The sequence below is a fragment of the Leopardus geoffroyi genome, chromosome B4, assembly GCF_018350155.1.
Source record: "Leopardus geoffroyi isolate Oge1 chromosome B4, O.geoffroyi_Oge1_pat1.0, whole genome shotgun sequence".
NCBI lineage: Eukaryota > Metazoa > Chordata > Mammalia > Carnivora > Felidae > Leopardus > Leopardus geoffroyi.
In genome coordinates, this window is record NC_059341.1 from 6,757,100 (window position 1) to 6,773,363 (window position 16,264).

The 16,264-nt window shown below is 44.7% G+C and overlaps 1 protein-coding gene across 1 annotated transcript in view; it reads right to left on the reverse strand.

The window, feature by feature from the left end:
- ITIH5 (inter-alpha-trypsin inhibitor heavy chain 5) overlaps positions 1–16,264 on the reverse strand; it is an 80,370-nt gene that overhangs the window by 37,883 nt on the left and 26,223 nt on the right. Inside the window, exon 5 of the mRNA XM_045467238.1 lies at positions 13,425–13,675. Coding sequence (XP_045323194.1) covers positions 13,425–13,675 — 251 coding nt within the window. The remainder of the gene's footprint in view (positions 1–13,424; positions 13,676–16,264) is intronic.

The window sequence follows — 16,264 nt, forward strand, 5'->3', positions numbered from 1 at the left end:
TAGCAGAATAGATTGAACAAGCATTCCCTAGCATGGAGCGGAACAGCATCATTGGCCAAACGGACCCTATCTGTTCTTCTCCTTAGGATAAGTCTGTTAGTGTAGGCATTTATATGGGGATTAGGTGTATTCAGAGTAATTCCAGCTGGCAGAATTAGGACCGGGGTAGGGTTGCTGGGAAGCAGGCTCTGTGCAGTATGAAGAAGCTCTAGGAAAGATGCCCCGCGGGCAGACGAGGCAGCTTTCACAGCCCATTTCACTGGAAGGGTTCCAGCAAACTGCATGCATCAACCACCCGCAGGGACCGGGCAGCGCAGTGCTCATGACACGGCCTGGGGCAGCAGCATCACCGGTGAACTTGCCAGAAACACAAACTCTTGGGCCCATCTGGAGACTCTCAATCAGAAACTCTGGAGGTGGGACCCAGAAAGCTGTATTTTCAGAAGCCTGGCAGGTGACTCTGTTCCTGCACAGAGACAATGGTCACGTGCCTTTTGGTGTATGTAATTGGGCGGCGTTAGATTACCTCCAACATTCAAATTCTACATTAGAATTGACCCTCTTTATCCTATCAGCATGTACCTACTTTTCCTCGCTTCAAATCTCTCTCACTCAAATGAGCCTTACAATGCTCTGAATTAATACCATTCATGGTTGAACGAAAGCACTGAGGATTCAAAAGTATAATTTCTCCCTTCATAATTCATTTGACTAGGCTCTTTGATAGAAGCCATGAGAAAGATAGTGTATTATTATTTTGGTTTCTTAATGACCTCTGATGTTTGTTAGTTCGTGATGAAAATTCATGAGATTCCTCTAAATGGGCTTATTTTATATGCCCCAAGAGTGGGTTGATTCCCACTTGGGTCACTCACCACGAAACCTAACTCCCGAGGCTGATTTCCACCCATTGAGGATCAGACAGTCCATGTGACCCAATGAATTTTCCACTAACTATCAAAATTAAAAAAAAAAAAAAGAAAAGTTTGCTGGGAAAAATTCCAGAGCAACAACTCTAGGAAATAAAGTCGTCTTTTTTATTAGAGAAGGGAAAAGCCTTTTAATCAATGAGGTTAATATAGGCTGCCCCACAGTGACTGACCAACATCCCAAACCAGAGCACTGCTGAGATTTTCCTTATGTGCATTGTGGCCCGTACTGCTGACGGCCACAAAACAGCTCCCGAGCACAATGAGCTTTATGAGCAGGGCCCTGGGCGGTCACGGCATGTGCTCTAAAGATAATGAAGAATACAAGGGAAGAGGCTGGGAGCAGACCAAAAGAGTGAGACTCTGACCTACTTTTCTAATGAGAACCCACATGTCTTTTCCTCCTCTTGGTTTTCTCTCCTTCGCGCCCACTTGGTTGGGGGGAGAGAATGCAGCGCGACGACCGCTCTGATTTGGACGAAGCCGGGTCTCCTAATGGCATCTTCCTGTTTCAACGCAAGCATCAGAGCTCGTGAGCGAGACGGCCTTCTGTGGCCCACCGGGGCCTCCAGTGCCTCCCGGGAAGGTTCGCCAACCGCTCCTTCTCCACCCACTCTTCCGCCACCCGCAGGTCACCAGTGTCCCCGGGACGTGCTCTTTTTTCCAGACCGTGGTATTTTCGAACAAGATACATGTTCTTTTAGAAGCCACATACTACCGAGGAAAGTGGACGCTAGGGTCTGACAGACTCCCCGCGACTGACTGAAAGCTCTGAGCCTCAGCTCTACCTCCGTTTGACGTGACTAAATCCGCGTCATAGCATCGTTGTCGGAATTAAGTGAGATCACATATATAAGGTACCAAGCACGGTGCCTGGCACATAGTAGGTACTCAATACGTATCAGCCTTCAGCCTCTGCCCCTTTCTGAAGTAGCTTCTTATACTCTCTGTCTGGGATGAAAGGCAACTCATGAGGAAAAAAAAATACTCTTTTTAACACACAGTTTACGTTTTTGCGGTGACAGGCTTCTCCACACAACTGAGAGCTTAGTAAAAACGAAATAATCATTATTTGGAGCAGAAAAGAGAAATCATAATGAACTTTCATAATAGGGAGTTCAAGAATGTTTGGAGACAGAACAATCTATAAAGCACAAGGGAGCCGGTAGTTTCCCAAGAGCCCCCTGAAATTATACACAGAATTTGGCATGAAAGTATACATGGATGGATTTTTTCTGGACACAGTGCCCAAAGCCTTCTTTCACGAGACTCTCCAAGGAGTCTACATAAGGTGAAGAATCATACATGCAAGCGCTATTAAGTAGACCTCCTGCTGATTCTATCTTGTAAGGACAAAGCACTTCATACATTTTACAGAATGAAACGGATGTTCTCCGTTTTGTCCTGGAGCATGGATGTTATTCACAAATAAACATTCTCCTCCCAGACAACCACATGGGGAAAAACAGAAGTCAGCTGCTATGTAAAAGGTCTAAAGGTGAAAAGATTTAGGAGCAAAGAACCACAGTCAAGGACATCAGCTGAAAGCCATGCCCGTTTGGGTCAGCAGGCAGAGGGGTTTCCTGCCTCTTTCCTGTGGCCCGCGGGGCTTGCTACTGAGAAACACGGCAGACACCTGTTGCTTTACAAAAGGATTTCCAAACAAACACCGCCTGCTCATTTCCCCCCCGGGGAAAGGGCTAAACTATCTACATTTGTTTATGTAACCTGCTCACCTGGACCCCAGTGGGGAGATTTCTTCAACAGAGGGCAGTCCAAAATATTGTAACTAATTGGGCAACCACCCTTTGATGGTAGCAATACAGACGAAATTCAAGCAAGCTGGCGGAGCATCCGGAGAGAAGGTGATGAGGTTGTAAGGCACAGCACGCTGGCCAGAGTTCATAATGCTACACCACATGGCTGACGACAGTCAATCTTAAAAGAGTTCTCACCACAAGAAAAAACAACTCCGTAAGTGGGTGGTGATGGACGCCAACTAGAGTTATTGCCGTGATCACTTTGCAACATGTACAGATATAGAATCATCACGCTGTACGCCTGAAACTAATATAATGTTGTGTGTGAATTACACCTCAATTAAAAATATATATTGGCGCGGTCTCGGGGGGAAAAGCGGTAAAGTTGCGTTGATCAAGATGTGTAGGAATTTGGTTCAATGCCTTCATTAAGTCCCCTATTATCATTTTCTTATGGGAAGGGAGTTTTGTCCCCTATCCTGATAATAGGTATTTTATACCCTTTTGGAAAACAGCATCATATAGACATGACAGCAACATGCAGCATAAAATACTAATGCAAATTTATAGTTGGAAGAGTTCAAATTCAACTCCATCACTTGACGTTTGAGTGGCACCTGCCCAAATTTCTTAGAAAATTTGCCTTCTTCACTACTTCCCCAACGCTCTTTCTTCCTAAAATAGTACATTCCTGAGCCTCAGTTTTCCTCGTGTGACTGACTTCCTCAGAGAAACGACGTGGGAAACAAGTCAACTACCTCACACATTCTATACGCAGTTAGCCCGCAAAGCATGTGTTATCTCTTCCTGGTATCGTTTTGCGTCCATGGAAGGCCTCAAATACCAGCCACTCTAAGTATAGATGGAAAGCCTACCAAAAGCGGTGCCACAGCAACAAAGATCCAGAGATTTCTGTTAAATCCCTCTACACTGTTCTCTTGCACACAGGAGGAACACGGCCCAATCACTGGGAAAGCCTTCATGGCATCTCCTAGATTCAACCTGACAAAAGGGTTGCTATTATTCAAAATTGACAACTCTATATACCATTAGGGTGACTCCTACCCAAAACAAACAAACAAACAAACAAACAAAAAATAACAAGTGCTGGTGAGGATGTGGAAAAACCGGAACACTTGCGCACCATGACTGGGACTGCAAAATGGCATAGCCCTATGGAAGACAGCATGGAGGTGCCTCAAAAAATTAAAACTAGAAATACAACACGGTCCAGTAATTCCACTTTGGGGTATCTAACCAATAAAAATGAAAGCAGGATCTCGAAGGTCCTGTAGCTATGTTTATAGCAGCACTATTCACATTAACGAAGAGTGGAATCAACCCAGTGACCTCCAACAAAACGCGGTCTATATACACAATGGAATATTTTTCAGACATGGAAAGGAAGGAAATCCTATTTTTGCCACAATACGGATGAACCCGGAGGACATCACGTAAGCGAAATAGGCCAGGCACGAAAAGACAAATATGGACGGTGTGATGCCACTACATGAGGTATCTAAGATTGGCCAAACTCCCAGAGACGGAAAGGAGAATAGTAGTTTCCAGGGATTTGGGGCACAGCGGGGCAGGGGGTGGGCAATGGGGAGATGCTGTTGAATGGATACAGAGTTTCAGTTCGGGAAGCTAAAAACGTTCTGGAGATTGGCTGCACAGCAATGTCAGTAAATTCAACACCGCTCAACTGTTCGCCTGGAAATGGTGAAGATGGTGAATTTAACGTGCGCTTGTTACCACAATTAAAACTTTCTTAAGTTTTAAAAATTACCAGCTGTAAGTTCGGCAAGGGCCGTGACAAGATCTTAGACGTTTCTAGGTTCCGGGTATCTGGCACAGCTGCCAGGAACACGGTGAGAACTCAGGACAGGCTTGTGGAACATCTAACACGGAGACGACTCAACATATCGGCATGTGGTTGCGCAGACGAAAAGGGGAGACTTTCAAGAAATCCATCGTGGGAGCGTTCCAGTGGGTGGGGCAGGTGCTCTCAGTAACCCAGGTCCCACGCCACGGGCACATCTCTGGCTTCAGCCACAGCTAGAGTGGACAGTGGCTGGACCACATTCCACCTCCCACACCGGAGAAGAAGGAAGAAGGAAGAAGGAAGGAGGAGGAAGGAGGAAGGAGGAAGGAGGAAGAAGGAAGAAGGAAGAAGGAAGAAGGAAGAAGGAAGAGAGAGAGTGAGGCATCCCCGAGAAGAGCAGACTGGTCACCAATGTCAAGTGAAAGAGAGAAGGCCACCTCCTAGGTCTCTCTGAGCCATCCTGCTCACAGCTGGCCAGTGTCAGAACAAACAAGAGAACACGGTTCTCATATCAGCATTAAATACAAAAGAAAAGAAAAGAAAACAAAACAAAACAAAACCAACTATGGAGCCAAATGATTCATACCTGAATCATTGCTACGCTGAACAATGCTGGAAACCCTCACATAACAACCAGATTATTATTTCCTGGCAAGTGTACACAGCCCAAACAGGGCCATTCCCTCCCAGCTGTAGAACAGAGACTAGGTCCCGGGGAAGAACACGGAGAGCAGGGAAGTTGGAATCAGGGGTGAACCATCAGTCACGACGCAGTGACTGGGTGAGCGAATAAAAACACGGGATTCCCAGTTAAATCTGAATCGCAGATAAACAAAAGGTATTTTAGTGTAAGTATGTCCCAGAGATGGCACGGGACATACTTGTCTACCTGAAACTCAAATTTAACTGAGCGTCCTAGCTTTTCTCTGGGAACTCAGGAAGAGGAGAACAGCCGTGTATTTGCAACCAGTCTTCTGGAACCAAATTCTTTCCCCTAATCCCCACCCGTGCACAGAAAATAAGAGGCGCGCCTAAGTTCTGGCAAAATTACCCAACTTAAACCAAGAAGGTGTTGAAAACCTAGCGGCACCTTCACTGCCAACAGTTATTTGTTCCTGAGTTCACTGAGCAGATACTTCCTGAGCACCTGCTCCACGGCAGGCACCACGCTGGGTGCCTAGAATACAATCCTAAGAGAGCCTGCGCAGCAGAAGACAGAGTCCTGAGGCTAACAGACCAAACAGAGAAAAAGATAAATGGGATTTTTTGACAGATTCAATCAACCCCTTATTGGGTGTTTACTGATCTACAAGACCCTGTGCGAGTCTCCGGTCGGAGGTCACTCGATCTTGCAGGACGTAACCTCAAAGCCTGCTGCGGGCCAACCTCCCGCCCACACCCACACAAGAGGCGATGAGGCTCGTTTCAAGTGGTTCTCTTCTTTCTAACTAAGTCTCCCCGGTTCTTAGGCTTATTTGAGGGTCAAAACTTTATCGGATGCTTCTCACGTGGGAGGACGGGATTAAGAAGCAGGCTGTCCGGAAGCGGAGTCCCACTGAGCCCTACCATCTGTCTTCCGGGACACAGAAAGGGTGCACAGCCAAACGCTGGAGGGCACAGCAGACCCTGATGCCCAGGACACTGGGGCGAGGTAGGATTCTAACAGGTAAAGTCAACCAAACATAGAATGAACCTTTCTGAAGTGCACGATTCACTGGCGTTTGGTACATTTACAATGTACTACCCAGTTCCAAAACGCTTTCATCATCCCCAAAGAAGCTCTGTAACCACTAAAGCAGTCACTCTCCCTCCGTCCCTTCCTCCCCAGACCCTGGCAATCATCAACACGCCTTCTGTCTCTCTGGATTCATCTATTCTGGATGTTTCATATAAGCGGAATCATATGGCACATGACCTTTTGAGTCTGGCTTCTTTCACTTGGCATAATGTTGTCAAGGTTCATCCATGTTGTATTTTATCCCTGACGTGGCTGAACAATATCCCATTGTATGGCCATAACCGGATGCCGACCATCCATTCACCTAGTGACGGACATTTGGATTGTTCGCACCTTTTTGCTACTGTGAATAGCGGTGCTATTCACATACAAGTATGTGAATACTAGTTCTCAATTCTTTCGTATATACATCTCGAGAGACTGCTAGATCTTAAGGTAATCCTCTGTTTAACTTTCTGACGAACCATCGAATAGCTTTCCACAATGGTTACACCATTTCCATTCCCACCTGCAATGCACAAGGATCTCCACATCTCTGCCAAAAGTTGTTGTTTTCCATTCTTGTTTCTTTGTATTATTACAGCCATCCTAATGGGGGTGAAGTGCTGTTTCATTGTGGTTTTGATTTGCATTTCACTAACGACTAATGGTTGTCAATGTCTTTTCATGTGCTTCTGGCCGATCTACATGTCTGCTTTGGAGAAATGTCTATTCAAAACATTTGCCTGTATCTAAATTGGGTTGTTTATCTCCTTTTGATTGAGTGGTAAGAATTCTTTACATATTCTGGACACTGGATGCTCAGACATATGATTTGCAAATATTTTCCCCCGTTCCGTAGGTTGTCTTTTCAGAACGTACTTTCACAGCACAACCCTGGTACTCTAGCTTTCTTCTGTGCTCTTGAGTATGGAGCCCCAACGATGATGAACCAGATACCGGAAGAAAATGAAGATAGTTATGTTGGTCTCTTAGCTCCCGAAACTAAAATTTCCTTTTAATGTCAGATTAGGGTGACATCACATGAGTCCGTCAGTTTTGGCAAAGATGAGGAGTTGGGATTACTTAGGAACTCCAGCTGGGAGGCTTGGAAACAGAGTCAGCAGCCCACGATCCCAGTTTTAGGGAACAAAGAGGTAGGAATTAAGCCAAATAACACTTGAAAACAAGCTTTCATCCCTAGTGACTCTAATTTAACTGGCATGGCTAATAGGTCTACAAAAGCTCCCGGTTGATCCTAACGTGCAGCACAACCTGATGTTCGGGACCCACTGGGCCAGGAAAGGAGCTGTGGGAGACAGGAAGGCTGAAGGTGGACACGCTTCGAAAGGTAGGAGCCTCTGCTCTCACTGTGGTGTGGGGAAGAGTGGGGAAGAGCAGGAGAGGTCTAGGAAGCCACAGTAGGAATCAAGGAAAGGAGAGAAGCTCTTTTGACTCCCCCCAACCCCTGCCCGCCAACGCACTGAATGATCACGTTTGTCTTTTCCAAGAGAAGATGGGCTACCCAGTTTAATAAGCTCAAGACTATACTAGAAAGACTGCACCAACCCATTGGCTTGTTGGTACTTTTCCATTTCCAACCATGTTGATGAGCAGAAGAAACTGCTTACGGAAAGAGGTTATTTTCCACCAACTGTGTGAGTAATCCTATGTTGGCCTGTATCCAACAGTAAAAACATGTTAGTGGAAAAGAGGGACGACGCACATTTTAGTAAGGGTCAAAAGTCAGAGCGTGCTGAGGGTCCCGTGAAATTACAAGAACAATCTTAATTATTTTCAAAGGTGTTTCTGTAGGTCAAGATCTTGGCCAAGCGAATGTCCCTAAAGTCTGCTAGTAAGTTCAAAGTAAGGGTTCCTAACATTTGCAGAGCATCAAAATCACCTGGGCTGCTTCTGAGAGTACAGCTGTCTGAAGACACACAGCACGTAGATTAGCGGCTGCCTGGGGCTGGGGTGGAAACAGGGAGTGACTTGCAGATACGTGGATCTTTCCGGGTGGAAGAAGTGTTCTAAAATTGGACGGCGGTGATGGTTGCACAACTCTGCAAAAACTAAAAATCTACGAGTCGTACATTTACAATGGCCAAACTTTATGCTATATAAACTAGAACCTCAATGAGACCGCTTGTTAAAAAAGTAAACAAGATAAAGGGGAAACCATGGAAGTCATAGAGCCAGACCTGTTCTGTGGTAGAAACATACGCAGCCTCGTTCTTTAGCTTTACAACTAAACGAACACGTTAAAAGCCCTCATATGTTGTTTGGCTTCTCGTATAAATTTGTAAAGCTATCACACCCAGAAATCCAGCCACCTAGGGCTCACCCTGGTAAATTCTGATTCAAGTGCTTAAGGCAGGGCTCAGTCATCTCTATGTTTTTTGGGTTTTTTTAACCTCTCCAGGTGATTAAAGGGTAGAGCCAGGTTTGAGGGTCATTGACGTAAAGCAAAAGGGAATAAAACAGGCAAGCTACCCTATTTCTCGCTTTGTTTATCTCATTCTGTTTTATTCCCCACTATCAGGGATCTTATCATAAATAAAAATTTTCTGCAAAAAAAAAAAAAATTGGAATCATGGAAAGGGCAGTAATTTAGGTGCCATGGGACAATAGGAAGTTTGGGTTTAACACAGAAAGTGAAATAACCAGCCTCGAACAAGCCACATACACAGAATATCCATCTTGGCGTGTGCCTTCGGAACATCACACATCCCATCATGCTCCAGGAGAAGTCTCAGTTTCAAAGACTCTTTCCCACTGAGCTCATAAACCATCAAAATATTTTAGGGGAGGAGAAACTGCGGGTGGGAGGCGTAAGAGAGGAAGTCTTGTCTTTCACCGTAAACCAATTTATAATCTTTTAGACTTTGAACCACATACAGGAGTTCACCCTACTTTAATAATCCAGTAAGTATGATGCCTTGGCTTCCAAATTACATCTCACAAGATTCGTTTTTACACTGAGAAGGAACACTAGCTATGGGCCCAATCTTGACATACCTGATATATGAGACAAAGAAACCGAGGCCAAGATAGGTTGTACTGCTTCGAGCCTTTCTTTTTCTTCTTACATAACTAGGGAGACATCTGGAATTTGAGCTCAGACCCTCAGTATTTTGCCATTTCTATTTACTAAGGAGGCAGTACAGTTCAGAGGGCAAGGGCATGAAGGTGGGAGTCAGCTCTATGCCTAGAGATTCTGTTTCTAACAGTAATTAAATATGAGTCCTTGTTCGTACTATAGACTCTGTAAGCCTTTTTCAGAAATAAAATGGGATAAAAAATACAACACAAGAGGGTTGTTGTGAAGGTTGAATGAGATAGCGCACGCAAGTGCTGAGTCTAGGATCAAGCACGCAGTCATCCCAATCCAGAAGTGTATCCCCAAGGATGCAAACGGGTCCAGTAGTCACAGATTTGCTTTGAGAAATTCCAGAACTCTGATCTCTTCACGGCAGCCAGATCTATCAGAGGAATGTACTGGCTCGGGTCCACATTCACACAGTTACGGCTCATGTTCTGGGGCAAGCCCAATTCTAGTTTGATCTCTACCCTGGATTTCTTTGGGTAACACGCAATAAGGTCCAGACAAACATCACAACATCCTGTGCATTTCCATGTCGGGGCCGCCATTTTGCAGGGACGGTAACAGCTGAGCTCGGAAGGATGGGAACGAGGAGCCAAAAGGGAACTGGTCCACTGCACCTGGCTTGGATACGTGCTTGTGAAATCTCCACGCTTTGGAAGGCAAAATATCCGCTTTGGTACAAAAAGCTAGGAAAACAACTTTCTTAAAAATAAACAGGTCCCAAGAGATCAATGGTCTGGAAAAACTCCTCTGAGGTTCTCACAGGCCAGAATATGAACAGTAAGCAACTTTCTTGACTAACAATCCTAATCCATATGGCCTCCACAGATAACACATGCGTGCCATGCCACAAATCACGCACTAAAGAGTCACAGTGGTTCTGGAAATTCGGCAAAGTACACACATCTCATTACCGCAGCAGGACTACCCCAGCATCTCCAAAGAGCCCCTCCACATGGTGGCTCCGCCCTCTCTGAGATCCCAGCAACTCCTAAAGAATTTTCCTTCTCCTGAAAACATACCTCCTTCACACAGCAGTACATAGGAGAATTTCCCTATAAGTTATGGTTAGGAAAAAATGAAATTTTAAAACATTCTTTACTAGCTTCGGTATATATTGGTTCTTCTTTCCTCACTGGCAAGCACTTCATTAGCTATCTACAGTTTAAAAGGCATTGAGTTAAATACCATAAGGAGACAAAGTAATCAGACACAGGACTGCCTTCCAAAACGCTTATGAGCTAACAGGGGATGTGAGATGTGCACAGAAAAAAGTAAATATAAGGTGATGACGATGATAATAATAATAACACTTCATTATTAAGCCCTTACTAGGGGCCATGCGCATCACATGCACAAACCCTTCCCAATGACCCTATGAAATAGTTACTGTCCCCGCTCTGCAGATGTGCAAGCTGAGTCTCACAGGGCCTAGGTAATTTTGTTCAAGGTTCTAGTTAACAGCCGAACTGAAATCAACTGTTACCAACACACATGGCGGCCGGTATGACCTGAGAATGGCGTATTATATATCATACCATTTCTGCAGCTCAGAAACCTCGACGGTTATTTTTTCCAATGAGATCTAGACCGAGAGTGTCAAAATCCGGGCTGGGAATGAACGCGTAACAAAAGACCCCCAGGGAACCGGGACATACTCCAGTCTTCGAGATGAAACTACTTGTCTGTGGACCGTCATGAACTGAACTGCAGGCCGGGAGAGGAAAGCAATGTTCCGTACGGCGAACTCTTGAGCACACCAGCTCCGGGTCCTGACTGTCTTCACGTTATGTTACATGACAACCTTCTTCTCTTCCCCTTGTCAAATCGTGTCTCTACTTTCCTTCCAAGCTCATTCCTACATATTCTTGCCACAGTTGTCTTCTTGGGATCCTCTGGACTCTCCCTGCAGCTACCCGGGCACAGTTCAGATTTTGCATATTCACTGACCGGTCAGCATTTTCCGGGCCTCAACGTCACAAATACTGAAATCTAGAGATTCCCAGCGCTGTGCAGCTTTTTGGCACATCTGCCTCATTATCTGACTTGACACGAAGGCTTACTGGTCTGCTTACGGCACAGCCCAACGCGGGTGAACATTTAGGGGCTCCTGGGTGGTTCCGTGGGTTAAGCATTCACCTCTTGGTTTCGGCTCAGGTCACGATCTCAACGGTTTGTGGGATTGAGTCCCACATCAGGCGCTGCGCTCACAGCATGGAGCCTGCCTGGGATTCTCTCTCTCTCCACCCCCCTTCTCGCTCCCTCCCTGGCTCACGTGTGCACAGATGCACATGCGTTCTCCGTCTCTCTCTCTCTCTCTCTCTCTCAAAAACAAACATTTAAGACAAAAAGAGGTATAATGGGGTGCCTGGGTGGCTCAGTCGGTTAAGTGTCTGACTTCGGCTCAGGTCACGATCTCAAGGTTCATGGGTTCGAGTCCCACATCAGGCTCTGTGCTGACAGCTCAGAGCCCAGAGCCTGCTTCAGATTCTGTGTCCCCCTCTCTCTCTGCCCCTCCCCTGCTCACGCTCTGTCTCTCTGTCTCTCTCTCTCAGAAGTAAATAAACATTCAAAAAATTTAAATAAAAATAAACACATAAGTAAAAATAAAACAAAAAGTGGTATAAGAAAAACAAGTGAACATTTACATATAAACTCTCAGCCGAAATTACTGTAATTAAAATTATATTATACTGAATTTATCATTATCATTTCAACAAACAGGGTGCTATTTTAAAAATCAGATTTTGAGAAAAACCTAAACCAAGAAGTCCAGGTTATGAACCAAAATGCCCATGCCCTCAATCAAATGTATAGTACACAGTTTCCACTACTTAATTTTAGAAAGAGTCTCACACGTTGTTGAAACGTTTATGTTAGTGTTATATGTTTAATGTTCAAAAATGGATTTTTAGAAAAATAACCATGGAATCCCTCATCCTCTACTATAAAATGATTACTTTATATAACTTTCTAGCCTTTTGTCCACTTCACATTTAACAGAATTTTTAAATTATAATTAGTTAAAAATTAATTTTAATTAATGTTTATTTATTTTTGAGAGACAGAGAGCATGAGCTGGGGAGGAGCAGAGAGAGGGAGACACAGAATCTGAAGCAGGCTCCAGGCTCTGAGCTGTCAGCACAGAGCCTGATGTGGGGCTCGAACCCACGAACCGTGGGACCGTGACCCGAGCCAAAGTTGGACACTCAGCTGACTGAACTACCCAGGCGTCCCTCATTTAACATTAGAGAATGTGTACAAATGTGTCTTTTTCCCCCCAATCACATGCTGAATTGTTTTCATAACCATATTTTACTAATCACGTTTGTATGGTTGAATATTTAGGATGATAGAACATTTTTGCTACTACAAATGTTACCAAATAGGGTTATGCAAAGGGACACCTGGGTGGCTCATCAGTTAAGCGACTGACTTCAGCTCAGGTCATGATCTCACGGTCCGTGGGTTCAAACCCCACATCAGCACAGCTCTGACAGCTGTCAGCACAGAGCCTGGAGCCTGCTTCGGATTCTGTGTCTCCCTCTCTCTCTGCCCCTCCTCCGCTCATGCTGTGTCTCTCTCAAAAATAAATAAATGTTAAAAAATAAGGAAAATAAACAGGGTTATGCATGTAACATCCCCAATATTTTATATGCTTCACTTGGGTTAGATGCCCAGAAGTGAGGATTACTGTATCAAATGATTTAAACTTAAGTCTCCTGATAGAACCCTGGTTTAGGAAAAAAAAAAAAAATACTCTACAAGGGGGCGCCTGGGTGGCTCAATCGGTTAAGTGTCCGACTCCTGATTTGGGCTCAGGTCACGATTTTGTGATCGGGCTCTGCACTGACAGCACAGAGCCTACTTGGGATTTTTTTCTCTCCCTCTCTCTCTGACCCTCCCCTGCTTGCACGCACGCTCTTTCTCCCAAAATAAATAAATTAAAAAACCCGTACAGGGCATTGCCTTTGCTTCGCTGTCGTCGTTCAGATTCCCACAAACTCTCAGAGCCTTTGTTGAAGGGGAGCTGTTTTATAGGCTTCTGTAAAGCCAACACCCTCCCCAAGCCAGCAACCACACTCACCTTCCCCCCTCACGCTGCCCTTCTGCCTACTGTGCTGTAACCGCAGCACCTCCAGCGATGTGATGCCGGACCTCTCCAGAACATTCACTTCCACCGTCAGCCTCCCCACCAGCTGCTGGGGCCGCACGCTAATAACGTGCTCATACTTCCCCAGCCGCCTCTGCAAGAGTTCTTCGTAACTGAGGAGGAAGGCAGCTTTGTCCTTGCTGGGAATCACGACAGAGGCTCTGAATGTTTCAGTCCCCTTTTCCCTGTTGGAAAGAGAAAAAGGAAAACCTGGGTCCCTCAAGTCCCTTCAGGGCACTGGCCACTGTCCCAAGAGAGTCCTTGGGAAGAAAAACGATACGTTAGTTTTGGGAGGGGAAGCCAAAGGCCTGAACTAGAGGAAGGCTACAAAGGATCAAGGAATACTGAAGAGACAGAATTCCAGACTGCTGAACGTCCTTACCTCTCCCCAAGTCACGCCAAGGGGCAGAGAGGAAAGGGCATTTTGAAATAGGTGGCCTGCTGGAAAACACAGCTTTGGGGTCAAGATGTGAACTGCATCCTTCTCTTTACAGGAATGGCCAAACAAGCCTGACATCTGGTGTGACTTTAAAATGCCTAACATATTAGGTTTTTACACTTGGTAAGGTTTGGTGGATGTGGCCAGGGGTAAGGGTAAGGAATAAGGGATTACAAAGCATATAAAAATACAAACCATTCCAAATGTTTTCAGTGCTTACAGTGAAGGTTCTCTGATTCAAGATGGCAGACTGACCATAAAAGGGATCGGATTAAACCAAAGGAATAAGAGTGGCAGGGGCAACCATTAGAGGGTGCAACACCTCAAACATTTCTGGAAGGTGGGAAATTGAGCAGAACAAGAACTCTACAGCTCAGCCTACGTGGGAAGAGGCTGCAGCAAAGGACCAAGATGCAAACCATCCACAGAACGTCAGAGAGATGGTAGGCTCTGGCTCAGCACAAGCTGGGAGTGAGAAGGGGGCCAAATACAGGAAGGAGACCTCCAAATCTATGCGTGAATGAGTGACTAAGGTGACAGGCTTCCTACATTTCTCTTTCCCAGAACTAAAAATGGACATACATACTAAGATGGAAAAGCTTCACTGACAGTTGGGAAGAATGGCTGAAGAAAGACTGACACCTAAGCCCATTACCGTAAAATCTCCAAACATCCAGTAGAGAAGACACAGAAAAGGAATCAGGTATTAGAGCACATTAGATGCATCACCAGCAATGCTGATTGTTATAAGATGCTGGGATGATGAAGTATTCTGAATCTTCAATTTCATATACAGTCAAAATGTTAAGCACGGTCTCAGAAAGTTTGTCTCTCACACACCCAACCTGAGGAAGTTATTTCAGAATATACTCCAGCAAAGTAAAGGTGAAAAAGAAAGAGGAAGACATGGAAGACCAGGAGAAATAAGACCAACTTAGAAGAAAATGAAAAGAAATCCCAGGGCAAACATTGCCCACAAGGCTGCAAAGCAATGACAGTATTCCTTGGACCTGGAAACACCATTCCTCCACGACTGACAGCTCTGAAATCAAGATGTGCCTCCCAATCCACGATGCCTTCCAAATGCTGTTGGCAATAACATGGATGTCATCGCTTGTCACAGCTGTTCATTTAGTCACCATTTCAAATGACTTATGTGTCTTGCTAGATGTTAACAGTGACCAAATTGAGTTGTACCTCATAAGAAAAAGAAAGACAATTAAAAACTCCAGGAAAAACAAAAGTGCATATGTTGTGATCCAACTAAACTGTGGCATGATTATGAACAATTTATGAATGGTAACAAAAGATATTCCCCATAAAATTCTTCTGATAAAGACCACTTGGGACCCACCTACAGTCCAACAAAACTAGGTTTTAATAAACTGCTGCAGTAAGGGAGACTATATATCAAAGGCATCATGGAGAATTTTGCCAAAGGAGGACACAGGGCAATACTGTAAGATTGGGGGGAAAGGGGAGTGTAGATAGTGTTTGGAGCATTTGGAGGCTTAAAGAACAGCAGGCTGTGTGTAAAGTGGTTAATATCAGACTGGACTAAGAAGCAAACTTGAGGTTCTCTGTCCTTAGGAACTATAAAGCTAAGATAAACGTGGACTTTTGTGTCTAACAATGCCTTATCTGAAGCTTGTACCTCAGCTGCTTTTTGTATCAAAGTAAACCCATGATTCACATCTTCCAGGCAAGAGTGAGATGTTCCGTTCTCGCTAATAGGACTTCCAGCACCAAAGTTTCTGACAGTCTGTGATTTTAGAGATCAAGCTTTCTCAAAACTACATCTTTTTATTAACGAACAAAAACAGGTTTACGTGTTCACACCAACTTATCTAGATACCGAGATCAGTTTTCTTCAGAGGGAACAGATCACTTTTCTTCAAACAGGCTGGTAGAGAGGGAACCAGAATCTGAGTATACCCAGAGGCTCTGCAGTTAATGCCATTTATGTAATCATTAAAAATCAAATGCTAGTTATTGGCTTTCAGTGGTTAGATTCAAGTTATAGACCAAACAAAGAAAATAAATTTCATTAAAGATCAGAATTTACATGTTGGTAACACTGACGGTGCAAAAGTAAATGATCAGGTAGAAAAAGGTGGACACTGGAAATGGGAAAGAAAAGGTACGGTTTCACTGAAGGACAGGGACTATTATCACTGAAGATAGTGTAAGGTGAGTCTAGGACGGCATAACACTGCTTACACTGATGGAAGAAGAAGCGGGAAGAAAAGAATCTAAATATGTGGCCCACAGAGAGAGGATGGCCGTGTTGTACACATGCCACACTCCTTCAGAGCAGAAAATCAACAGATGAGGT